The 26,938-nt window shown below is 40.4% G+C and overlaps 1 protein-coding gene across 1 annotated transcript in view; it reads right to left on the reverse strand.

The window, feature by feature from the left end:
* UBR4 (ubiquitin protein ligase E3 component n-recognin 4) overlaps positions 1–26,938 on the reverse strand; it is a 351,227-nt gene that overhangs the window by 70,251 nt on the left and 254,038 nt on the right. The window contains 10 exon segments of the mRNA XM_029579045.1: positions 7,637–7,724; positions 8,059–8,139; positions 13,155–13,352; positions 14,782–14,903; positions 15,636–15,809; positions 18,297–18,378; positions 20,839–20,980; positions 23,364–23,473; positions 25,584–25,741; positions 26,745–26,874. Of these exon segments, the coding sequence (XP_029434905.1) occupies positions 7,637–7,724; positions 8,059–8,139; positions 13,155–13,352; positions 14,782–14,903; positions 15,636–15,809; positions 18,297–18,378; positions 20,839–20,980; positions 23,364–23,473; positions 25,584–25,741; positions 26,745–26,874 (1,285 nt within the window).

The raw sequence follows: 26,938 nt of genomic DNA on the forward strand, positions 1-26,938 counted from the left end.
ACTTATTGGGGGTGTTCTGGGGCAGGCAATAGGCATTCCTGGGAGAAGCGGAGTTAGCTGGTTAGGTTAATCACAGTAGGGCTGGTCTAAAGTGAGCCGGATAGCGAAAGTGCTACCAGTTGGGCACATATCTCCACATGTGGTGGGATTGCGCCTACATCCAACCTGTCTGGCAATACATTTCCGCAACTCTTTCCAAGATTCTCAATAGCCCTATCCAGCTCACTAAGGAGCGGACTCTTCTCCATTTCTCTGATGACAATTTATCTACCCACATTCAAACTTTTATTCAAATGGTCTGCACCACCACTAATATGGAAATCGCCATATCCTGGAAGAGAATTAAACCACCTACCTGGGGAAGAGGAGTGGAGAAGCACTGGGACTATCTAATCATAGGTCGAGGAGGAACACTGGGACTATCTAATCATAGGTCGTTTATACCTATGATTAGATAGTCCTAGTGCTATACAGACTTCACATATAAGCCGCAAGCACATTGTGACATTATATGATGGTCGCATTATACCTCTATTAAGAGACTGGGTAAGAGCTTCACACAATAGCAGAATTTATATCAACGTATCCCTAAAGTTCAGCAAATCAGTACCCCAGCCTGTAAAGGCTGGGGCCCAGCATCGCTGTCTTCAGAACTCAATATCCTTCCCACCCGTCAAAGCGGAAAGCGATGCTGCAGTTGTGTCAAAAGCATCAAGGCTAATTGGTTAAGGATAGAAATCCCCCATGCCTTCTGTTAAGGGTACTAACTGCCGCTCCGAGCAGTTTACCCACATGCAGCCTTTTCTCCATTACTACCCACATAACTTTGCTCTGTATCTGTGTATTCTTCCTTGCTTTCTGGAATGCAACTTGAAAACCTATCTTTTCGAAAAAGCATTCCCCAGTAATAAATGACAACTCAACGCCCACCTTGATAGCTCATTAGGCCATAGACCTGCTTTAATATCCTTATTACAAGCCTTCTTACACCTAGTTGGAATTAGTGTACCTCTCTGCTTCAACAGCAGGGAGGAATGAAGATAAGAGGATTTGCATTCAGACAACAACCATAGTCTGGTTAAACAAATAAGCGTGGGAGTAGCTTGCTTGTTGCGGCGGTTACTACCCCAAATCAATTAAGCCTGATACTTCACTTTGAATACATATCTAGCACAGCTCACTGCTTCAACGGCAGGGGGAATGAAGAAAAGAGGATTTATATTCAGACAACCAACAAGGACTGAATTGTACGGGCTGGGTAAACAAATAAGCGAAGTAGCTTGCTTATTGCGGCGGTTACTACCCCTAACCAATTGAACTTGATACTTCACTTTGATGCAGACCCAGCACCGCTCTCTACATCAATGGCAGGGGGTGGAAGGAAATTAGAACCATAAAGTTACCAAATAAGGGCCCTGAACTCAGCGGTCAGAGTAACAGATAAGTATGAGAAAAATAAGTGTGAAAGTTTGCTGGGCAGACTGGATGGGCTGTTTGATCCTCTTCTGCCATCATTTCTATGTTTCTATATTTTCCTCTCCTTCAATTTTAATTATGTTGCCTGTTCTTATGTTTTCATGTTAACTCACTTTCTAATTTATTTTTTGTTACTGTTGTCTGTATTTACTATTTTAGGGGTGGATTTATCAAAATGCGGTAAGTACCGCATGCGATAGTAAAAGGGGCGTGTTTTATGCTAATATAGCATTTATCGCAATTTGCGCTAATTACCTGTGCGAAGAGCTAAGTTAGCGCAAATTGCGATACCATTTTCAGATTCTGCGATAAGTGCCAGATCTGTTGTATTTCCTTCATTCAACCACCAGGGAACCATTGTTAATGGTCCTAGACACACAGGAGAGAGAGAGTGAGAGAGCGAGAGAGAGTGGCCATAATGTCATGGCCCATAGGTAGGTATTTGTATACCTATGGTAGGCCCACCTAGTAACTCGAGGTGGGGATTAGGTAAGAGTGTAGGGGGTTAGGGGCCACTTACGAACAGAACAGTGGTCTCTTGTGAAGATTTGATGGCCTTCGGAGTGAGGAAACTCACTCCAAGATGAGATTTGGGCAATGTTCTCTCAACCTAGTTTGATGTTACCCAGGTAGAGAGTCCATCAAGCTAGGTTGAGAGAACATTGCCCAAATCTCATCTTGGAGTGAGTTTCCTCACTCCAAAGGTCATCAAATCTTCATGAGACCACTGTTCTGTTCGTAGGTGTCACATAGAATGTCAAAGTGGCCCCTAACCCCCTATACTCTTACCTAATCCCCACCTCGAGTTACTAGGTGGGCCTACCATAGGGATACAAATACCTACCTATGGGCCATGACATTATGGCCAGTCTCTCTCTCTCTCTCGCTCCGGACCCTTCAATTCACCTGAAATCGGCCTTACGGAAGACATCGCAAATGGCGATAAAACCTTACCGCAGGGTCACGGCAGCTATCGCACAGCCTAACGCAATTCAAAGAGGTGTAGTTAAAATCGGCATTACGGCTGTGCGATAGCTCTTCGCAGTCAGGCTAACCCAGCCCACTCTCCGCCCCTAACTCCTCCTCTTTTCTGAATTTGCATCACACCATACGATATGGTGCGATCGCATGCGTTAAACACGTTTTCGCATGCGGTAAGGGCCTATCACATGCGTTAACGGGGCTTTTCACATGCGATAAGCCCTTAACGCATGCGAAAACACCTTATCGCATTTTGATAAATGACCCCCTTAATTTGTTTCTAATATGTATGTTCATCATGTAAACCTTTTTGACTACCTCCTAGTAAAAAAAAACCCCCCAAAAAAAACCAAACCAGTATATAAAAATTGTTTAAATAAATAAAATAAATACCGGAATTAACAATGTTTATTATTAATGCTAAGTTCTTTTTGAATTTGTTTTTCCTCGGTCTCCATCTGCTGGAAGGGAGGCATAACCCACAGTCTGGTCTGATCCATGTACGAACAGGGAATCTGGATCAGCCGACTATTGTGTGCTGACTCAGAGTGAGTGTGAGGTGTAGCTTTTGTGTTTCTTGTGCAATGGGATTTGTCAGGAGGGGTATTATGCCTGAGGGATACCACTTTGTGTCTTGAAATGGTGGATCTTGTCAAGAAGGGAAGCCAGGGGGATACCGGATTATGTGTCTGCATTTGTTTGTTTTTTTTAACCACACCCACAGTGTGAATCTGCAACAGATTTGGTACAGTGGCAGGATGCCAGGATTTCAATATCGTTATTAATGTTATGAGCCAGATTTTCTTCTTAATCATCATTCCTTTTTCCTGGTGTCACTTAACTTTGAAATTCCTTGTTAATTTGTTCTGCGAGCTGAGCCCCCATTCTTTGTCTTGAAACTACCTATGGCTTTAAGTTGACCAACTGTAGTAGTTTTATGTCGGTCAGAATCCTCTCTCTGAAAGTTACAGTATGGAAGTTGTTTGTAAATTTTGCTATAGCCGAAAGTTTTTTTTGCTCCAGGAGGAGAAGATGGGAAGTAATATTCATTGTCTTTAGTGGTGTCTGTTTTGTTTTTTTGTAGTTTGGTTCTGTTTGAAGAGAAAAAAAACCTTGTTTCTCTTTCTTTTTTGTTCCTTCTCTTCTTAGTCTTGAAGCTTTTCTGCTATCATTTGTGACTCAGCCCGAGGGAATGAAGGAGTTTAAACGGACTTATGTATTAAGATAAGAAGTTAAAGAGAGATTATGGCAGACTTTTCTGTTTAATTTCTCTAAGAAAAAAATGATTTACCAGAGAGCAAGAGAGACAGAAAGCAGAGATATAGATTTATCCCCTTCTTTAGACAGGGTGAAACAGATCAAATAATAGCAGGGGCCAATGATACTTTGGGTGATACATGTCACCTTTCACTACTAAGAGTAGAGTTTCTCACCACCCGTATAGGAAACATGGCCCTTCTTTGCTCCCAAATGCTCCTCTAAATGTGCACGGTAAATTAACACAGAGGGTCAACTATTAATCTCACTCTCTGATTATGCTTATAGATATATCACATCACAGAGAGACCTTATATTCTCGTCGGTTTCCGTATGGAGTATTGGAGAAAAACGGGTAAGTTTTTGGATTTATGAGGTTGCTTTTGTAAAGATTTTTTATTCTTTTTGAATAGGAAATTGGGAAGCACAACATGTGAAGATTTTTTCATTTAATGGAATATGAGAAGTGAGGATAACAAGAATGAAATATTTATTGGGGCTGACATTGATATATGTGGGCATAGATATAAAATAGGAGGTTTAATCCAATGAGAGGGGATATATTCAAATTTTGTATTAATATTAACTTGTTATACATACATTGAAATATTTGTAATTTATACAGAGTGCTTTTTGGTGAAGAAATGTTTTTTAATATGATGGTATGAATGTATGTGTGGAATGAATGGGCTAGTTCCGTTTTTAATGTGTCTATGTAGGTATGTGTTGTGAACTTTAAATAAATGGTTGCACTTTATATGAATATAAGGTCTCTCTGTGATGTGATATACCTCTAAATGTGCAGCCAACTGGACTTTTTCACCACCAATGCTTTTCAAAACGGCCGTGGAACAGAAGGAAGAAAAGACTCTTCTTCCGGGTTGCTCATCACGTGTTATTCGGGGATGATCCTCTGTCAGGCCGCCCTCTCATCTCTCTGCCAGCGGGAGCGCTGATCAGGAGAGATCAATAAACCAAACTTCCTTGGCGCTCTGGGGCTCCCCCCTGCTGGGGCTCACTGCAGGAGACGTTTCCTCCATGGAACCAATCATTTGGGTAATGTATCTGTTATATGTTATGCAAGAGGGTGGACACAAGGAAATGCTCATGCATCCCTTCCTTTTTGGAACCATTTTGTCAAATTTAAGGATAGTAAGGCAGAGGACTGACCCACAACTCTCACATTGCCATCTTATGTTATTTATTGTGGTGTTTAAATTTTTCTTTACTCATTGTTTTGGTTTAATTTGTATATGATATATTTTAGGTGAATCTAGTAGAATTTAAAACAAATTATGAAGAATAGTTTTAGTGTATATATCTATCTCTATCTATCTATCTATCGATAGATAGATAGATAGATAGATATATATATATAGGAAGAAAATATACCTAAGGCAGTAAATTTAATTAATGGTGTTCCTAATACGTGCAAACAACCAAAAAGAGCCAAAAATGATCCTGCATGCAAAATGCTAATATCACAAAAGGAACCTGCTAAACTACTTGTTAAACCATCACTACTCACTTCGTGATTATATGAACTTTTTTTCTTTTTCTACTGTATTAATTTAAACGTTTTTTTACCGCACCAGCAAGCCTGACAACGTGCTTTGTCACAACCAAAGCCGTTCGGACTGATCAATCATCTGCGGTTAAATTGATCACATAGAGCTTCCAATTTTTCATTAAGTAGTATTTTAAGGAAAGCGTGTCTGTTCCCGTGGATGGTTCTTCTCAACTATGTTGCTTCATCAGGAGCCATTAAAGAGAAGGGAAACATTGTGCCCAAAGCTGTTGCAACAATGTATTAAATCATTCTCTTCTAGGACGCCATGTTCTATGTATTTTACCTTCGGGACAGAGAGGAAAAATACATAGAACATGGCGTCCTAGAAGAGAATGATTTAATACATTGTTGCAACAGCTTTGGGCACAATGTTTCCCTTCTCTTTAATGGCTCCTGATGAAGCAACATAGTTGAGAAGAACCATCCACGGGAACAGACACGCTTTCCTTAAAATACTACTTTGATGAAAAATTGGAAGCTCTATGTGATCAATATAACCGCAGATGATTGATCAGTCCAAACGGCTTTGGTTGTGACAAAGCACGTTGTCAGGCTTGCTGGTGCGGTAAAAAACGTTTAAATTAATACAGTAGAAAAAGAAAAAAAGTTCATATAATCACGAAGTGAGTAGTGATGGTTTAACAAGTAGTTTAGCAGGTTCCTTTTGTGATATTAGCATTTTGCATGCAGGATCATTTTTGGCTCTTTTTGGTTGTTTGCACGTATTAGGAACACCATTAATTAAATGGTGATGGTTTAACAAGTAGTTTGGCAGGTTCCTAATAAATGTACATCCTGTAAATAAAAAAAACAAACAGGTACACTGTAAAATCACAGAGAAATTAAATGTATAGATTTATTAATTTTGCACAAGCATACTCAATATTTTATAAAATCACAATGTAAAAAAAGACTAGCTGGTGCTGTGTAATAAAGAGCAGAAAATGCCACAGTGTCTATGTTAAGAGATCATCAATAATTCAAAATCCTTATAAGAATCCTATAAAACGTAGAAATCTGCTTCAGGCTACTGAGAAGACGGTTGCTTAGAGGAAAGTTAAGTGAAATGGTTCCTTAGGTTAGCTACGCCAATGGGAGTCTGTATAGGTTGAAATATTCACAACTAAGCACACCCTACTCCAATGGATGTCTGTGTAGGTAGAGATGTTCACAGCTGAGCGCACTGATATATTTGACTTGACTTTGTGGTTAATCAAGAATAACTAAACTAAAATTAAACTAGGAGAACCAAGAAACTAGGCTCAGTTGTAGACAAAGTCCACAACTTCTAAAGGGCCCACTCTAGCTGCAAGAATAAGAACTGTTATACCAAAAGTCAAACTACCCTAGCAAAAGCCTGGTACGATGGCTGCTGAAGCCTCACTGGCAGCCGATAAAGAAAAGACTGGCCATCTATGGAGCTTTGCTATTGCTCAATGTGTAGTTGTAGGAAACAGTAAGATTCTAACTTCAAAGCACCTAGGCTTCGGCAACTCAAATGTTCAGGTCTCCTGGACCGGCAGCAAAGTGGTAGTACTACTTACTGCCATGCGGAAGACTTGGAGTTGATTCCCAAGTAAGGTTTTCTGTTCCCTTGGCACACTATGGATGCTGCTCAGGCAGTATTCACAGCTGTATTTCGGAGGGAGTTGAATTTGTGGCCTATGGTCAAGGACTGTTACTGTAAACCTTGACTTGTCACAAGTTTCCTTAGGTTTGCTTAATCTGACTAATCTTTTGGAACAATCTGTTGATGTGATTAATGAAAAAGCTACTTTATTAATTACCCATTCCTCTGAGAGAAACTTGATAATGAGGTTTGTTTTGTTTTTTTTTTTAACCAAAGATGCTCTCTTTATGATCCATAAAATTCAGATACTTCCTGACGTATCTAAGCAAACAGAATAGGAGAGCGGAGTTTCTTCAATTTAAGAATGCCCTTATCTGTAGGTTTCTGTCACTCTGGGAGGGGGATTTTTCCTGTGATATCCTTCTAAATGTTTGATTAAACATTTTAGAACCTTCAGGTTTAAAGGCATCGTTAGACTAAGTTTGTAGTACATTCTGCATCCACTCAAGAGCCTATAAAGTTTTGCTGGTTAAGCTGAACATTGATTGCAACTTTTTTTCTTCTTTTTATCTTTTCCTATTTTTGAGTCCTTCACAACAACTCTGGAGGGCCACAGCTGCCACAATGCAGCTGAAAAGCTACAGGCACCGCAGTGCAATAGTCCGCTTGGGAAGCACATGAGGCTGCTTTGCTATTACAGAAAACAATGTTCTTTGGTATAAAACATAAATCCATTCTGCCTGCTAATTTTGCTTGTTCAGTCCTAGTCAAAAGCCATTTACCTGTAGTGGAGTCCAGGGACTCTATGAACTCCTCGGTTGCATCTCCCAATAGTCCCCGCATACGATAAATAATCCTCATAGGTTCACCCTGCACAGGCAAAAATCAGAAAATTGATAGGAAGGGCTGCACACAAGGAAGGAAGAGAATACAGGAAAAGCTTTCTTTTGCACTGAGATACCGCAACGAACATGGCTTTCTTGCTTCCACCACCAGACTTTTATACAAATAAAATGTTTTATGCAAAAAGCATTAAGAAGAATCTTAGAACTTGACTGATATGAATCAAGAATTAGCAACTATTCAGAATTAAATTTCTAACAGATGAAGTGCATAAATGTTTGTGAGAGTTTTGACAACTATTAGGGAGGTAAAAGTAATTTCTCCTAACACTGATCAGAACAGAAGATTCAGGGACACATACCTCATTAGTTGGACACCAAACCTTTTTGTATACTTCAGCCACAGGAAGGTCCAAACTGATAATCTTATTGTTCACAAGAAGCTGAAAAGAAATAGGTCAACACTTATTCTTGATCCCTGACATAACAAGAGCTCTACAGAAGCCAATGTTACTGAAAAACTGTGGACTAGCATTGTGCAATCATACAGTCTCACATGTGCTTCACTTTCTTCTCCCATATATCCTTACTGAAGACTCTTGTACACCAATCCATTCCCCTGATATTAATGTGCTTATCTGTAGGTTTGTGTCACCATCCCACCCCCATGAACCTAAATTCTTTTGACCGGTACTGAGTTTCCATCACTCTATTTAATATAACCCCTTAATAGCTGTATTTATTAGATGGTCACACTAATAATTGCCTATAACTACCACCACCACCTACACATATACTGTCAAACTCTTCCCCTGCCACCTTCTTCCAGCCTCTCCTCTAACCTCATCCCACTACTGATACACACAACACAGCCCAGGTTCTGACTATTAATTTCATGCCAGGGTGGAGGGGATAATTGTGTGCAAACATAAGAAGTTACAAGACGTGAGCTCCCTACGAATAAAATTGCCAGAGGACAGGAGATCAGGTTAGTTATTAAATGCATTTAAAAACTAAAGAAAATCTATATCTTGAGGTCAATATTCAAAATTAAACATTTAAATGGATCACTTGGGATAACCTGGAGCTAGATGGATAAATTGTGAATTATTAATCTAAATGGTTGTGAATATTGACCTCAACATGTATAACAATTTAAATGCTTAACATAAATGAAAATAATTTTACAATATAGCAAATAAAGTTCGCAATATGATCTTTAATAGTTATCCAATGAAAAATACAATTAATTTTTAAATTTAAATCATTAATAGTGAGTTTATATTTAAATAGACTGAACAGTCTAAATTCTTATTTATGGTAATGATTAGCATTTACATTAAGAATTGAAACCCCCCCCCCCCCCACTACAAAAAAAAAAAGAAAAGAAATATGAGATATGTTACCCTTTTATTTCTTTATGGAGAATGATGGGGTGGGGTATGGGAGGGGAAGGGAAGGGAATTTCTTCGTTTTTACAGTTCTTATATTAATACTTACTTTTACTATTTTTTTAAATAAAACTTAAAAAAGGAGGGAGGGAATTATATTGTAGTTAGGATTAGTTGTATAACATTCATTTTCTTTTTCTAATTTTATTGGAGTAAATATTGGTACTGTATGTTATACTTATCACCTGCTTATTGCAATTTGTAACAGTTGATTTTATATTTAAATACTAAAAATGATTGAACATAAAATAATTTTACAATTTTTGAACTATTTCCTTCCTCTTTTTCTCATTGAACTTTTCTGCTTTCATCCTGTCTTCTGATTCCTTTTTCTCATTCTACATTTCTTTCATCTGTCTTATCCTCACACCTCTCACTCCCATCTGTCCCTTGAATAAAGTGTCACTTTCCTCCATCTTTTCCGACTATCCTTGTCTTCTTTTCAACACAATTTCTTGACTTCCCTCTCCTCGCCATCTCCCTATGCCTTTTATCAACGCATCCCCATCTTATTTTTCCCCCTCCTCTGTTTCTACCCTATGTTGTACCTCAGCTTTAGAATTTAATGAACACGCATAGCATATAAACAGTTATCTAAGAGATGCACGAACTCCTACAGCAAGCACTCAGCATCATTTTACCCAATAACACTTGCTACAAGAGAGAAATGCAGTTCTTGATTCAATGGAAAACATGTCTCCAAAAATACATCTACTGGCCAGACACTAGCAAACAAAAAATAAAATAAAGCAAAGACAGATTCTAGGTAAGCCAACAAGGTACATAGATCTTTTTTAAAAAACTGACAGTACTTCCTCCTTTAAAGAGGTTTGAATTAAGAGAGTTTATATCCAGGAAGAGTACTATCTGCCGAGTGATGAGCTGGAAAAATAGGAATGCACAAATTCAAATGGAAGAAAAAATAGCAAATACAGTAAAACATGGGGACCTCACTTTTTTTTTTTTTTTTGAAGATGTGTTGGTGATAGAAGGAAGTGCAAAAGTGATATTATGAAACTCAGAGGTGGAGAGGAATACGTAGAGGCTAAGAAAAAAGCAAAATTCTTAATATGTCTGTTCAGTGTTCACTGTAGAACCAGGTGCAGGATCATATAAAAGATTGTGAGGTAAACCTCAATCGATTTTCAGAAACATGTGTTCGTGAGGAGCTAACTAAACTTAAAGTAGATAAGGTGATGGGGCCGAATAGGAAACATCCGAGAGTACCAAGGGAACTTAGAGAAGTTCTGACAGCTCCGCTGGCTGACCTTTTCAATGTTTCTTTACAGTCTGAAGTAGTTCCAGCGGACTGGAGATGGGCAATTGCAGTTCCTGTTCATAAAAGTGGAAGTAAGGAAGAGGCTGGAAACTACAGGCTGGTTAGTCTGACCTCTGTGATGAACAAATTAATGGTATCGCTACTAAAACAGAGGATAGCATAGTTTCTGGAATCCAATGGATACAAGATCTGAGGCATCATGGTTTTAACACAGAAAGGATCTTGCCACACAAATCTTATCAATTTCTTTGTTTGGATAAACAGAATTGGATCAAGGGAGAGCACTTGATACCACTACATCAAGCTACTCCCCCATTTTACCAACGTTAGTTTCCGTAAGTCTAGGACCCTCACCTTTAAATAAACCTTACTTGGATTTCAGTATAGCCTTTGAAACGGTTTCACATAGGTGACTTACAACCAAATTGACGCCCTTGGTATGGGACCTAGAATGACAGACTGGGTTAGAAACTGGCTGAGTGAGAGGCAACAAACGTTAGTGGTAAAGGGAGTTTAACTCTGAGGAGGAAAAAGCTACCAGTGTTGTGCCTCAGGGATTGCTCCTTGGACCAGTTATTTTCAACATTTTGCAAACGATATAGCAGAAGGATTGACAGGAAAGGTTTGTCTTTTTGCTGATACCAAAATCCGCAACAGGGTGGATAGCCAGGAAGGAGTGGAAAACATGAGGAGGGATCTAGTGAAGCTCAAGAAATGGTCTAGAGTCTGGCAGTTAAAACTGAATACTAAAAAAATGCAGTGTTATGCATTTAGGCTGCAAGGGAGAAATATAGTATTGGAGGTGAAATTCTTCTAAGCAATAAAGAAGAGCAGGATCTGAGGGCGATTATATCTGATGGTATTAAGGTGGCCAAACAGGTGGGTAAAGCAACAGCAAAAGGCAGAAGAATGCATGGCGGAGAAAAAGGGAGGTGATATTGCTCCTTACAGACCCCTGGTGAGACCGTATTTGAAACAGTGAACAATTCTGGAGACCGCACCTTCAAAAAGATATCAACCAGTTAGAGCTGGTCAAGAGGGTGGGTACTAAAATGGTCGATGATCTTCGATCTAAAACATATTGGGATAGACTTAACATGCATACCCTAGAGCAGGGGTAGGGAACCTATGGCTCGGGAGCCAGATATGGCTCTTTTGATGGCTGCATCTGGCTCGCAGACAAATCTTTAATAAAAAAGTAAAAATCTTAACAAAACCCTCCTGACGCCCCCCAAGACCTCCAAAATTAATTTACTACAACCCCCCACCCTCCTGACTCCCCCCCCCCCCAAGACCTGCCAAAAGTCCCTGGAGTTCCAGCGGGGGTCCAGGAGCGATCTCCTGGACTTGGGCTGTCGGCTGCCAGTAGTCAAAATGGCGTCGACGGCCCTTTGCCCTCACTACGTCACAGGGGCTACTGCCACCATTGGTCAACCCCAGTGACATAGTGAGGGCAAAGGGTCGTCGGAGCCAATTTGACTACTGGCAGCCGACAGCCCAAGTCCAGGAGATCGCTCCCGGACCGCTCCTGGACCACCAGGGACTTTTGGCAGGTCTTGTGGGGGGGGGGGATTGTAGTAAATTAATTTGAGATCTTGGGGGGGTGTCAGGAGGGTGGGGGTTTTTGTTAGATTTTTACTTTTCTATTAAAGATTTGTCTGTGAGCCCTGGACCCCTGCTGGACCACCAGGGACTTTTGGCAGGTCTTGGGGGTGGGGGTGGGGGGTTTGTAGTAAATTAATTTGGCAGGTCTTGGGGGGCGTCAGGAGAGTAGGGGGTTGTAGTAAATTAATTTGGTAGGTCTGGTATGGCTCTCACGGAATTACATTTTAAAATATGTGGCGTTCATGGCTCTCTCAGCCATAAAGGTTCCCGACCCCTGCCCTAGGGGAAAGGCAATATAGGGGAGATATGACACAGACATTTAAATATCTCAAAGGTTTCCATGCACAAGAAGAGAACCTCTTTCAATGGAAAGCGGACTCTAGATGACAGTGAAAGGGAGTAGATTCAGGAGTAATCTTAGGAAATATTTCTTTTTGGAGAGGGTAGTGGATACATGGAACAGCCTCCCAGTGTGGGTGGTGGAGATAAAAACAGCATCTGATTTCAAGAAAGCTTGGGATACATCCAGGGGATCACTGAAGGAGTGTAAAGCTAAGTTAGTTGGGTAGATGGGCAGACTAGATAGTCTTTGTCTTGTTTCTAAGCAGCAAAATTACAAAGAGATGGCATAAAATAAGGATGGAAGAAAGGAATATAAAATTAGATGGAAAAGTGACATATTACTGCCACTCCAAATATTTTATCATCTTCAAGAGCAAACTATATGAAGGCGAGCACAGGCCCTACAATAAGACAGATATAAAATTCTGAGGCATGCCCATGCAAGAAAAAAAAAGCTCCCTAGCTATATATATATATTTGATAGGTGTAGAAGGTGAGATACAATCTCTGATACCTAGGTACTAACGACTATATTGAAAGAGAAACACACACACCCACTCGCTTCATCAAGTTTCTTTTGGTTTTGTTTCCTGAAGTAGTAGAACATGGATGAACTTTTATTTTGACTTTTAAATGCAGGCTATAGGTGAAGCTGCACCTTCTTGTTAAATTAACCCCGTGGGTTCAGTGATGGACATAGTCATCGCTTTCTTCTTCAGCTCTTAGTTGTATCCTCTGCTTCTTGACCTTTTATCTACCTCCTCCACCAGTGTTTTCTTACCTCCATTCCACTATCATCCTCTAACAGTGCCACCAGGTCACAGTCCTGACATATTTTGTTCTTGATGTCCCTCATGAGGGGCCCAATGCCTGGCTCATTGCTGCTGTAAGGGTTCCCCGGCATCCGCCCTTGCAAAAAATCCTCCTGCTGCGGATCCTTCTCCAGTGTCACAAAGAACTCCGTCACCTCGTTCTCCTCCTGCAGAAGATGGGGTACGAAGCACTGGCTTTACTTGCAAACACAGGCAGCATAATTTTAAAATGTTTATCTGAGCTCCAAAGGGGCAACTGGTGCTGGCAAAAGCCTGCACTTGGCTCTATGGGGCAAACTTTGCACCTGCTGTAATGTACTTGTGGGGCACCAGCTAAGTCCCCAAAGCAGGAAAATTCGTTTGCAAGCCCAAAGCTACAAAATACCAGCAAGGTCTGCAAGCAACACAGGGATAAAAAAAATATATATTACAAACTTTCTTCTCCTTTATAGGGAAAACAAAGCGTGACATTTCTCTAATACATGTCAGAAAAACTATAATATAAACGGGCTAAATTTAAAAAAAAATGCTGAATGCCGAACTTTTCCAACCAACTTCTGACAGCTGAAGGGTAAGCAGATTTTCAGCTGAAAATTATTTTACATCCAAGTGGCTAACAGTTAGCCCCTAGAATTAGGTAGCTCAGCCTTTGGGTGCCTAAACTTTGCTGCTTAGTGCTGAAAATCAGCTCTGGTTGGTTACGTCCTCTCTCACTGGTCACAAAAAAGACAAAAAAAAAAATAAGGATCCTTCATCCCTCCCCCTCTGCTGCTTGAAAACGTTGGGCAGGGGGTGCTGCCGGATAATCCCCCCCACCCTTTGATTCTCCTTCTCTTCCTGCATCAGCAAAAGAAACCTCCCTATTGCCCACCCCCTTAAAACCCACAACTCATCATCCTAGGGTGCCAGCCTGCGCCCAGCATTATTTTGAGGACAACTTTTTAAGGCAGTGGCAGGGGAAGGGGCAGTACCCCTCCCCCACCCAAATGTTTCAAGCAGTGGAGGGGTGGGACATGGATTGGAGGCATCCCAATGCTCCAGGCTTTACTTTTATATGCTACAGCAAGGAAGGAAATTGCTCTGGCAGCTCCTAAATTTGGCCACCCAGCAACAACAACAACAACAACAACAAAAAAATCGGTGCTAGACACCTCACTTCCTTCCGCTGACCTCACCTACATTTTAGGCACCTGGTGACAATAGTTGCTCAACCCCTGTTAATTTTTTAAAAAGGGGCCCATTCAGACACCCAACTCTAAAAGTGCCTGGATCCTTTGAAAATTGTCCTCAAAGGGTTTAATTTATATTTATAGAAAACAATTCAGTCTTAGCAAACTACCAACCACTGGAGGGATTCTCAATTGTGTTTTTGTCTGAGACACTCCAGGGCTGAGGCTATTTTATGCAGTTTGGAAATACCATAGCAACATGCCATACTGGGTCAGACCAAGGGTCCATCAAGCCCAGCATCCTGTTTCCAACAGTGGCCAATCCAGGCCACAAGAACCTGGCAAGTACCCAAAAACTAAGTCTATTCCATGTCACCACTGCTAGTAACCCAAAAGAAGTGAGACTTATTGCTCCTTGATCACTTACAGGATAGATGATACTGCAGAGTCTCTCAAATATGAACACTGGCGTTCTGTAATCATCTAGGCTATATCGCTTTGCAGTTTCAATGCAGACTGCCATGAAAGCCTTTGTTTCAGATTCTGTGCCTAGGTATAAAAAGGTGATCAGTTCAGTACCTGCTCTAATAATTCACAGTCTCAGTGTTTAGAGCCACAACAACAAATGCTGTCAGTGAAGAGAATGATTAAGAAGGCTGGCTGCAATGTTTGTATTGTACACCTGCTGCAACCGATGACCCACAATCTGCTGTCTCCAAGCAGAGGTATTTATGCACAGAGAAATGAGTTTGTACCTGATCATTTCCTCTACTTGAGTCCAGCCACACCAGTCCACACACATGGATTATGCATCCCAATCAGCAGATGGAGACAAACATGTTTGCCGACATCACTCCTTATAGACTCCCGTGCTGATCTCTATGTAACTAGTTAAGATAAGTATTTTTAATACACTAAAACTTTTCCTTACCCCAAAGTTGGTAGGCAATTTTCAAAGAGAATTTACCTGTTAGATTTTCTTTGAAAATTCCCTTATGTGGCTGCTGGGAGTTACTTTGCAGCCCCTCCTCCCTTTTGGGCAAGAGGAGAAAATAATGTATGCAAATTTGAAAATTCAGTTCTGTGTGTAATCCCCTGACTTAACCATGGCCCTGGGAGGGGCCCCTTTTTAATGCGGCTAAAAGTACAAGCGTTATGAATCCTGCACACTTTTTCTTGCTGTTGAGAAGGGCAATTTTCAGCCAGGCCTATTTAAGCGGTAAATAGTTTAGAAAATTGCCCTAAGAGTGCAGGACGTTGCAGGCAGCTGGAAAGCTCTACCTGTGGTCATATCCTCCAGCATCTCCAGCAGCATGTCTTGGGTCTCATCTATCAGTTTCGTTCTCTGGACCACCAGTTTCCTCAGGCATAGGTAGCCATTTAGGACTGTGCCCACAAGACGGCTTTTAAAGTGACGCTTTATAGATTCCACTTCCACAAAGGAGGAGAGAAGGCCTACAAAAACCAAACAAGAGACTTCAGGAATGCAAAAGGAGAATATGGCTGAAGTTTAAAAACCTAAAGAGACTTTGTTTTCAGTTAGCGTACAACACTATTTTGGGGACCCCCTTGGGAATTTCGTTTTTCCCACGGTTCGGGTTTGTTTTTTTTCTTCCCAGGGTCCCCCGATTTTCAGGTTAGTGCGCACGAACCCAAAAATGAATTTTTTCCGAAATTTTGGAAAACATTTGATCTTTTTTCTGTTCTCCTGAACCATTCCGAATTAGGCAATTTTGTTGAAATTTCCTAATTCGGGAAAAACGATTGCACATCCCTATAAAATAATTTCTGTGCATCCAATTACGTGCGTAAATGCTGTACTGCGGATAAAATTTGAAAGTTAGATTATGTACATAGGAAGAACAATTCTAAAAGCATTGCTTTACCCACAGTATGGGCTTTTATAAAAGTCCGTCCAATCTGCAGGTAAAAATATAAGCATAAAGGCTGCACGTGCAGATTTTTACCATTCCTGGGGGCGGGGGAGGAGTTCCGATTTAAATGCATAGCTTTTGATTTCAAAAAGAATATGCACAAATTTCATTCGGAAAACTAACCACGGTTATTACTGACTTTACACGCTTCAAAAATTACCCCCATAGTTAGGATTATTTTTCTACATTTACCATTTTACACTTGCCCACATTAAATGTCATGTGTCATTTGAATTTCTAGGTGCTCCTGCAACTCCTCGGTCTGCATGTATTTTAACTACTTTGAATAATTTTGTATGGTCTGATCATCTCACTCTTTGCTTTCTTTTCCAAAACGTTAATGAATAAATTAGACAACACTGGTAACAGTCCACCACTAGGACACTCCACTCTTTACCTCTTGCCACTGGGAAAACTGATCATCTAGTTGTATTCTGTTTCCTGCCTTTTAGACAATTACCAGATCTGTCTCAGCCAAAGAGGAGTTACGAGATCATGGTTCCCTGTCTCTTTCTAAGCTACACTATAGTTTTGGCCAACAGGTAGAGATGACCTATAGGCTCCTGGATCTTCTACTGCAGCAGTCCTGGGAGTACTCCATTTGTGGAATATCCTGTTGGCTACTTCCTATCCAAGGATCACTTGTGGGAGGTTAAGATGACGACTGATTCTGTCAGAGAATCTGTTGTCTCTGCCTACCAATTAAATGGCTCTTAGGGTAATTCCCCAAGAGCTACCCAATTCCACAACTTGACAATTTCTCTGACACAGGAACCTCATCCTGCTTGTAAAAGTAGAATATGACTATTCGATTGTCCATTTAAACTTTGTATTTAATTGCTGGTTCTTCATGCCCCTTAATTTTAGAAAAAAAAGGTTTTCTGGCCTAAGGCCAATAGGCCTTAGCAGGCCAATAGGCAGTGCTTCCTAGACACCCCATCTGTCTGGTCATGTCCGGTCCCAATTAGGTGTATTCTTTTAAACTTTAACATCTGTAAAATCAGAAACCAGCGGATGACACTTTCATTCCTCTCTATTTTGATGCTTCCAACAGGAGGGTGCATGACGTGTCTTTAGCATGAAATTTCTTTTTAATAAATATTTATTTAGGGTCCAATGCACATTATGAAAGCAAGCAGTTTTAGATCTGGCTAGTTCTATCCTGAGCCAAATCATCTCCTCCTTCAGTTCAGAAACGTGCATACAGATAGGGCAATAGTAATCCCTTCCAGGTGGTGCCTCTAAACCCACAATTTCTACACTGGACAATTCCAATGATATTCAATGTTTTATTTCTGTTTATAAAAATTTAAAATTAGGCTAAACATCTGACCTTGCTTTGGTTTAAAAGTTAATTTAAATTCACAAATTAAAACTGTCAAATTTCAGCTAGAAACTAGAACTATGCTTGACTCTATGGAAAATAATAAATTGAGCTGTAATCTTACCAACTATCAAATTGCTCCTTTAAAGCTACTAGACTTTCAGAAAATACTAAGAAATAAGCAGACTAGTCAACTTTTATTTGATAAAATTTCTTAATTCACCACTGCTTTGTAACTGACATGTACATGAAGAGATTATTGATCCTTGGAATTTCACTGCTCATCGTACTGACATGTACATGAAGAGATTATTGATCCTTGGAATTTCACTGCTCATCGTACTATCTAGAATACAGTTCTAGCTATTTTACAATCATATCTGCTGTCTCAGAATGTTACATGGAGGGGTCTGACTTTATGTAGAATTAAAGCGAGCAAACAGAAATTGGACTCTAACGACTGGCATCCATCAGTTAATTTACAACACAGTTTCAGGGTGAGCACAGGTTACAAATATCTGATGTTCATCAAGATGCCTCCCAACTTTTGTTATTGCGTGAGAAATGAAAATAATATGCAGGAAAATAGATTTCATAAACTGGAAGACATCTACAATACATGCAGAAACTTTTCCCACATGGTACTGTGCCATCAATTATAGCTTTATCATTGCCATTCCATACCTGTCAAGCTCTTTAAGGCATAACCCTGCTGCAGGTCAGTGCTGAGAGTTGCTTCCTCTAAAGCAAGTAAACGGGCTATTTCCTAAACACAGAAGAAATGCAAATCAACAAAAGAAAAAGCAAAATCATGGAAAATGGGAAGAAGAAAACATTTTTGTCATGTTTAGTATTTGCAGAAGCCAAAGTCTTACTACAAAACATCCACTGTAATTCTTAAAGGATCAATCAGCAAGGATATAAGGTAATGCAAAACTCAGGAGCTGGATGAAACTACAAGCTCCTAGGGCTTCTAATTAGGAGAGACCAATTTTTAAACTCCCAGCTGGAAACTCTCTGCCAGGAAGTCTGCACTGGGAATGAACAAATGAAACTCCTTGTGTGTACTTTGCTGGGACAGCCACAGCAGCTCCCCTTTATCATGTGCTGAGGGAGGCAGGTGCTTTCTCTGCAGGTTTACCTACTAAGAATCCCTTTGAAAACTGCTCTGTAAAAGGCCAAATGAAACTGTTTTCCAGCACACAACTGCAAGCATAGATGCAACAATAGTGTTAAAAACCAGAAGAATTTAAGTTGCATTATTTTTAAGTCAAACCCCAATCACACAGAAAACATGTACCAACCCCTCAACTAAGTTGAGAATTTTTTTTTCGAGGGGGGGGCAGGGATGAAGGGAACCTGCAGTTTCTACCTGTTCCTTTGGGCTTCCAGCTTGATTGGAAATGGCACTATGAGCCTTAATTTGCAAATACCCAAGGCTTTTCCTCCTTATTTGTTTAACCCCTTCCCAACACAGCCTAGTCATTGCAGTGAAAGTCCTCAGCAAAGGGCTACAAACTGCAGCTCCCTTTGAAACTCAACTAACATCGGCCCCTACATCTGGCCACTAGTTGTCACCGTTGAGTGACAACAGATTCCCTCCCTACCTCAGGGGACTGTGAACTGTGTCTTCACAGCAATCCCAGGGAAAAGACACCAGGCCTGGGGAAACAAACCCAGATGTCCTAAATGGCAATTCATTGGACAACCACTGAGCTGTGTGTTAATCCCTTGATAGCCAGTAGGCCTGTTCTGCTCACCCTCACAGCAGTTGTGTGGCTCTTTTATACTTGATGGAAGGGCTGTGGTTGGGAAGAACAGGAGAAGGTTTGCCTCTCAGTAATGGTAGCAGCAGCTTTAATTCCACTCAGATTTTAGATTGTGGAACTGTTTTACTGGGTAAACAGAAAATTTTACTATTTAATAGCTAACCTATTTTGGGGAATAGATACATTGTAGAATCTAGGATTGACTTAATGGGCAATCAGTGATTATACTCTGGCTCTGATTTTAGTTTTGTATTTTAGAGAGTCTTGATTGGGACAAATGATATCTATTAATGCTTCTATCTTGATTATATTTTATATTATATTTTAATTTCCATATCATATCATCCACTGATGTGTTTTGTTACTGTTTTTTATTCCTTGTCTGATTTTACCCTTTCCTGATGGTTTGTTATAATACAAATTGTTTCGTAAAACAAATGCTTTTATGCATTAATGTTGTACCTTGTTCTTAGTATAAACTTGGAAGGGGGGGATTTAAAAAATTAAATATTTGCTCTCATTGCATGCTCTGCTGAATATGCACAGGACTTCTCGCATCACTGTGTTTGCAGGGGGCTCACCCCCTTAGTTCTGCCTATAGATATAGCAAAACTTGGGGGAAGGGTAATTTAGTGGACTTTCCAAGAGACAAAATCTGTACCCAGATGCACCGTTAAAAACCCCAGAGAAATCCAGATGAGAAGACAGTAGCCTGTCTTGCATATCCCTCTTCGTAGCAATGGAGGGCCACCCCCATGCATTAAGAGCACCTTCAAAGCCAATCCCTTAGAAAGGCCTTCTAGCAAATATCCAGAATCAAGGGATGGAATGGAGTATAAAAACATATTTTCCCTGCAATGTTATGCTACCTATAATAGCCTTTCATCTGAAAAATGCTGTAGTTCTACAGATTTACTCCAGTTACAAAGAAACAAAGAAATTAAGAATGCATGTAACCAAATTACTATACAAATTACTGCCCCTCTTCTACTGAAATAAAATCATATGGGATAGATAGCCTCTTTCTTCCCTTTTAGTCTTCCTGCCAATAGGAAACTGTCCTAGTGGTCATTTTGCATTTATAAAGCTTGGGCTTTCCTCATTTCTCCCCATTTTTAATCCTTTTCCCTGACCAATCTAGTCCAGTAGTTATAGCAAGTCCTCTGGCTGAGCAGCACAGACTGCTACTCACTTTGGAATCTAGTGCAAGTGCTCTCAAGTCAATCACTAGTTCTTGCTTTGAATCCCTCCTTCCAGGGGGCTGAGAGTATTGTCTAGGCAGCATTCCCAGCCCAAGGATCAAGAGTCAGATTTGGGAAGTAAACTTGCATCTCTTGATGGGCCATTAGTGGCATGATTAATAATCATTTCCATGGAAGAAGCAGCCTCACTACCATCTTCACATTCTAAGCATTAAAGGGAAAAATGATTGACTTAAGTTTGTTCTGAATGATTACCTTGGTGATGAGGTTGCCAACATAGGGTAAGACTCCTCTTGCTGCTAAGTAAACTTTCCAATAGGCAGGTTTGATGAGTTTTTGGTAGAGTGCTAAGTACTCTGCAGCACATTCTCCGGCAATGCTCAGCTCATCTAAATAACTGAATCAGAGAAAGAAAGCAACTTTAGGGGATTCTCCTAGTATGTCCAATGTCTGAGTAAATATAGCACTTATTGCTTTTTTTTTTTAATGAAATTAGCCTAAACCTCAACACAAAGATGTTTTCTTGTCATGCCTTGAGCTTTGACACTGTCAGACATCATCTCTTGCTTCAACAAGTATCAGGATATTGGTTTCCAAGGCAAAGCATTGAACTGGTTTAACCCCTTTCTTAGAGACATGATCTATCATGATGAATGGGACTCTAAATCCTCTCAACCTGGCAACTGACCCGTGTTCCACAAGGGGTGAATTTATTGCCCACTCTTTATTTTATTTATTTATTTATTTTTAGATTTTTATATACCGGTGTTCCTATATGAAATAAAGATCACATCGGTTTACATTGAAACAGAACATGAAAATTGCCAAAAGGCATTATATAGAACAAGGTTATGAAACTTGGAACAGAGTACATAAGTTCAAAATTTAACAATAACGTTGTAACATTGATGACCAAAATGTATACATTGCTCCTCAGGCCACTCTGATCCAAAGCTTTGCTTTCAGATGTTATTTTTATGTTGACAATGTTCAAATGTTAGCTTCCTTTGATTCAAAGAATCCAAAGACATTCTCTAATTTTAATGACTTGTTTGAGGGCTATAGTTGGCTTACTTCTCATATACTTAAGATCAATCCTACTTCATTAGAGGCTGTGCAGTTCCATAGAGGTAAAAACCCTAATGGATATCCTTCCCCAGTCATAGCTGGTAGAACCACTGAACTAAAAGGTAGCTACCTCATTATTCAATAAGTTTGATTTACTTTTAAGATTTTCCCCGCATATTTCCTATTTAGTAATGTGTTTTTTGTTTCATATGCCAACTCCATCCTTTTTTATGACATCTGATTTAAAAATCCTGACTCCTGTGCTTGCTCTCAGTCACATCAATTATTGTAATGCTCTTTTTCATGGTCTCACCTGTCATTTGATGCGTCTTCAATTAGTGCAAAACACTGAAGCCAAGCTCATCTTTGGCAAACGTTATTATGATCACACAACACCCTCCTCCTTCAAGAGTTTCATTGGCTTCCCATTTTCTCTCGTTTTCAGTTTAAGATCCTCTGTTTAGTTTTTAGAGTTTTATGAGGTCAGGCTTTATCTTATCTTTTCAGCTTAATCATTTCATAACCAACCTTCCAGATCCCTCCAGTCCTCTCAACTTTAGCTACTAAAACTTCCCTCACCAAAGGAAATTGTTTTGGAACATTCTCATGAGATGGCATTTACTTTTTGAGCTTCTTTTCTATGGAACTCTCAGCCTCTGTCCTTGTGACAAGAGAAAGATCATCAGAAATTTAGAAAACATCTTAAATCTTGACTATTTTCCAAAGCTTATTTATAAGGTCATGTTTTATATGTCCACTCCAGTTTGTTACAAGTATTTTATAATTATTTTTATACTTTTATCTGATTTCATGTAATTTTCTCTTTTTTTTTTTTGGTTGTATTTTATACATTTTTTATTGTATGTGTTTCATTATTTTCTCTTTTTTTTTATTTGATTTATATTTCATTTTTCAGGCACTTCAAAGTGGATTACATTCATAAGAACAAAAGATATGCTATTCTGGGTCAGACCAAGAGTCCATCAAGCCCGGTATCCTGTTTCCAACAGTGGCCAATCCAGATACTCTAGATATTTTCCTGTCCCCAGAGGGCTCACAATCGAAAAGCCTCATTTTCTAAGCATTTTTCCCATAGACATAGAATGGCAGAAAAATCTGGCCCTAGGTTTACATCTGATTATTTTATTGTAAACTGCACTGATATAACAAATGCATTTAAGTCAATACACTAAACTACACTAAACTAACACACATTACTGCTCATGGCGCTTCTGTGGCTTTTGTCGTGCACAAGAAAATCCCACTTTAAAACTATTTTCTTTGATATAATACCATAAGTGCATGTCTCAGTCATTTCTTGTTGAGGTCAATGCTAAAAATGGCAGGAAATAAACCAATATAGTAAAGAGAAGTGGAGGAAGAGGAGACAAGTAGTTTCACTTTCATGATGTTTATGGTGGCTCTAGACACTCACCTCGCTTTCTCTTCCCCCCCCCCAAAAAAATACTCATTACTGACTACTGTTGAGTGTAAAAGAATATTAATGAGCAACGCATTGTCCCATTTATCTAAACCATTTTAAACACAAATACTCCTAACAGGCAGATTATTTCCTCAAATGGAAATTGAAAGCAAAACGTACAAAATAAGAGGCTATGCAACCTTTTTCCCATCTCTGAAGATACCAGTGTCCCTTCGGAAAGGAAAGAGTGGTCATAAGCAAGTAGATGAGATTCTGTGCTGCACTGTACCTGGTAAGAAGATCAAGAACCTGCTGCCTACGGCTGGGGATTGTTGCTAGGGCCTCAACGATCGTACATGCAGCCTGACGTGCTGCCTGGGTGGCTGGGGTAAACAAGACCTGGAAAAGAAAATATAGAATTCAACAAGAAGTGTGCTCGACGTGCCTGCTGTACACAGACAGAAAAACTACAAGTCATTCAATTCAACTAAATGAAATGGGGTGTGCAAGTCCACCCAACGTGACTTCAAACCATTTGAATTTCATTGTGCTACTATTCTACCCTCCTTCCCATTGGCAGGAATTTCTAATGTTCATGAAGCTAACCAGAGATCCCAAAGATTAGTGCAAATATAGTTTTCTCTAGTTAGGATAGTATTGTGGCTGCTGTGTTAGCCCACTTGAATATTTATATGTTGTCTTATTGATTTTAAATACTCGTTTATGTGGTTGCATGTAGTTTTACCATAGTATTTTAAATCATGCATTCACACACACGTGCATGAAATTACCTGTTTAACTAATTAGTACCAGTTTGCCCACTCCTTCTCCAGGTTATCCAGACCCATCTGGTTCTCCAACCTGAACTCCTCCCAGTTCACCCAGACCTCCTACCCAGCCAGTACTAGACAATAAACACGTTTATCACCACATCAGATAATATGCAAGTTGGAAAAAGTACAAAGGTACCGGTAAGTGTTTTTTTAAAATAGCAGTGGTTGCAAATTTATGAGGTCCCTTCCTAGACCTCAAATGTTCAGTCCTGGTATACAGAAAAATTGGCGATCCTCGGAGAGACAGGAGCAGGAGGTGGTAGAGGTGAGGAAAGGACCTATGGGCCCATGACCTCTTCTCCTCGCTGAAGAGTCCTAACTTGTTTAGCCTTTACTTATAAGGGAGTCATTGCATCCCCTTTATCATTTTTTGTCATCCTTCTGAAGTTCAATAAAAAAATATGAGTTGCAACATGTTGGCCGATTTATTTCTAGTTAGGATATTATTATAGTGCTGAATTTTCAGAGCAAAAAACAGTTTTGTGTGTGTAAATGGCTGCTCTAAAATATTCCGGGACTCTACGCATATAAAAGGATGCATGCAACCCAGTTTTGAACTGGAGGATATGTTCCAGGGAGCGGAGTTGGAACTTACTGCATACTTTTTGATTTTAACAAGTACGCACATAAGTTGAGTAATACAAGCTACACCTCCGAACAATAAGTGTAAGTTTGTGTGAGTAATTGTGTGCACATACCAGGCCAAGTACCTGCAAATTTTCAAAGCATTGGTACATATTAATGCATTTGTAATTCATTGTATATAAGAAAAGAAAGATTGTCATAGCTCTCCAGACAATAGCTGTCTATATAATATCAGCTCACAGCAAATACAAAACGTTTTCATATGCTTCCTAGTTGTGCTTAGTATTGCTGGTAACACAATGTACTATTGTTATTGGTCGACAATGTAGACCAGGGAACCCCAACCTCTGGCCTGTGGGCTTCATCCAGCCTGCAGGAGAACTTTTCTTAGTTTGTCAAACTTTCTGTGCCCATGGATGAATTGGCCATTGGTGCAAGGATTACCATTTTTTTCCCCCTTTTGGTTCATGCGTGGCGGGTGGTGAAGTCTTGAATGCTGGCAGGGTTCCCAACCCCCATCAGCACAACAAGTCTCGTGCAGCGAAGGCTGCAGTGCTGGCAGAGTCCCCAACCCCCACCCCAGCAGGAGGACAGCTGCAGACGGTGCGGTGAGGGTCCCTGCCAGCAGAACGAGGGCCACCTGTGAGGTAGCCCCAGTGACGTGAGGGGTGTGGAAGGGAAAGGAAAGTGGGAGAGGGAGAGAATTTGAGTAATGTGAGAGAGTGGAGGGGATGAGAGGAAAAGAGCAGGTGGAGGAAAGGCATGGGAAGAGCAGCAAGCAAGAGTGTATAGGAGGGGGAGTGTACGAGTTGGGGAGAATGCACCACCTTGCCATTCACCCCCTCCCCCACGGAGATGAAGAGGAAAGGGTAGGCAAGTGATAAGAGTTCCACAGAGTGTGGCTGAGTTGCCATCTTGCCCTCTGCCCCTCCCTCTCTCAGCATTTAAAACCACTAAAAGTGCAAAACTTCATGAGGGAATGGCTTACACCCGCCTCATCCTGGTCCTCTTGGTGATCTGAAATGTCGCATGTGGCTCTTTGCTCAAAAACCTTTGGGGGCCCCTGATGTAGTCGACATCTCGGCACTCACCTGTCGCAACCAATTATTGTGTCCCAGCTTCAGATCTAATGGGGATGTTCTTTTCCCCTGTCGACTCATGAACTGCTTCCATTTCCAAACATACTTCTCCAGTAAGTACATCTGGCGCAGCTCAGATCGACTGGGAGATTTCCCGTTGGCATCTATACCTGCCACACAGCAAAAGCAAGAACTGTGCTTCAATACATAAACACATTCACTTGTTTTACCTTTAAACACAGTGTGTGCCAACAAGAGCTGTCATGATCTATCTCAACGTATACCTACATTATAATCACCTTGTATAAAAAAAAAAAAAGCAAGCCATTAGCTTAAACACTTAAACATGAGGAGGAAGAAACATCATACAAACATTCTCTGCTCCTGTGCTGGAGTGGCCAGGACGAGTCCCTCAGTCCTATTAACATAGCTTCGACTGGGGATAGAACAACTTCAAAGGAGAGGAGGGGGCAGGGGTTGTGTGACTAGTGAACTGGCTGTCCTCAGAGAACACCTGGTACAGGTAAGCAATTTCACTTTTCCCTGAAATGGAATTTCCTAGCTAAGAGTTGTCTTCAACAAAGGAGGAGAATGAAAAAAAACCAAGGAAAGAAATATTTTGCTGGAAAATTCCCCTTTTCAACTGTGACTTTTTTACAACAGGGAAGACGACCCAAAATCATTAGAATGGGCCCTAGGAAATATGACGTTGGATTGACAGTCCACATATACTGCTCCGTTTGGAGACTCTGTACAAACCATAATGAAATGTAAATGTGTAAACTGAACTCCCCATCACAGCCTTGCAAACCACCTCAAGGGAGGTACAGTAGATCCTAGATGGGCAACACAAATCTTATATCATGGGGCTTGACACTGCCCTTCAAAGGTCAGGCTTGCCAGGATTATATAAAAAAGGAAATGCCATCTGAAACCCAATCTTGCTAACATCTTGAAAGATAAGCTTGGTAAACAAATAATGGAGTTTAAGGACTGGAGCAATGCTTAAACATAAGGCAAGTGAAGGCTATTTACATTTAAGCCAGTAGTGCCTATTATGAAGGTCTGCTAATTACAAGCTTCTTTATCACGTGTTAGAGGGTTTTTGCTTGCTGTATCAGGATAAGGAATACATAACTACCAACAAAGTGTAACATTCTTAAATTCTTCTACCTCGGACTGGCAGGCACTTTTTCCAAGCCTCGTATGACGCTTTGGGGTCTCTCTTGAGCCACTGCTGAGCCTGGGCGTGGATCTCATTGCTGTAAGGTTTGACAGTGGTGAGTGCCTCAACTGGAGCATCCTAGGAAATACAGAAAAACCTGTGAGAGATTTGGCTAGGACACTTAGACAGTGATATACAAGTT

This window comes from Rhinatrema bivittatum, chromosome 15 (genome assembly GCF_901001135.1).
Source record: "Rhinatrema bivittatum chromosome 15, aRhiBiv1.1, whole genome shotgun sequence".
Lineage (NCBI taxonomy): Eukaryota > Metazoa > Chordata > Amphibia > Gymnophiona > Rhinatrematidae > Rhinatrema > Rhinatrema bivittatum.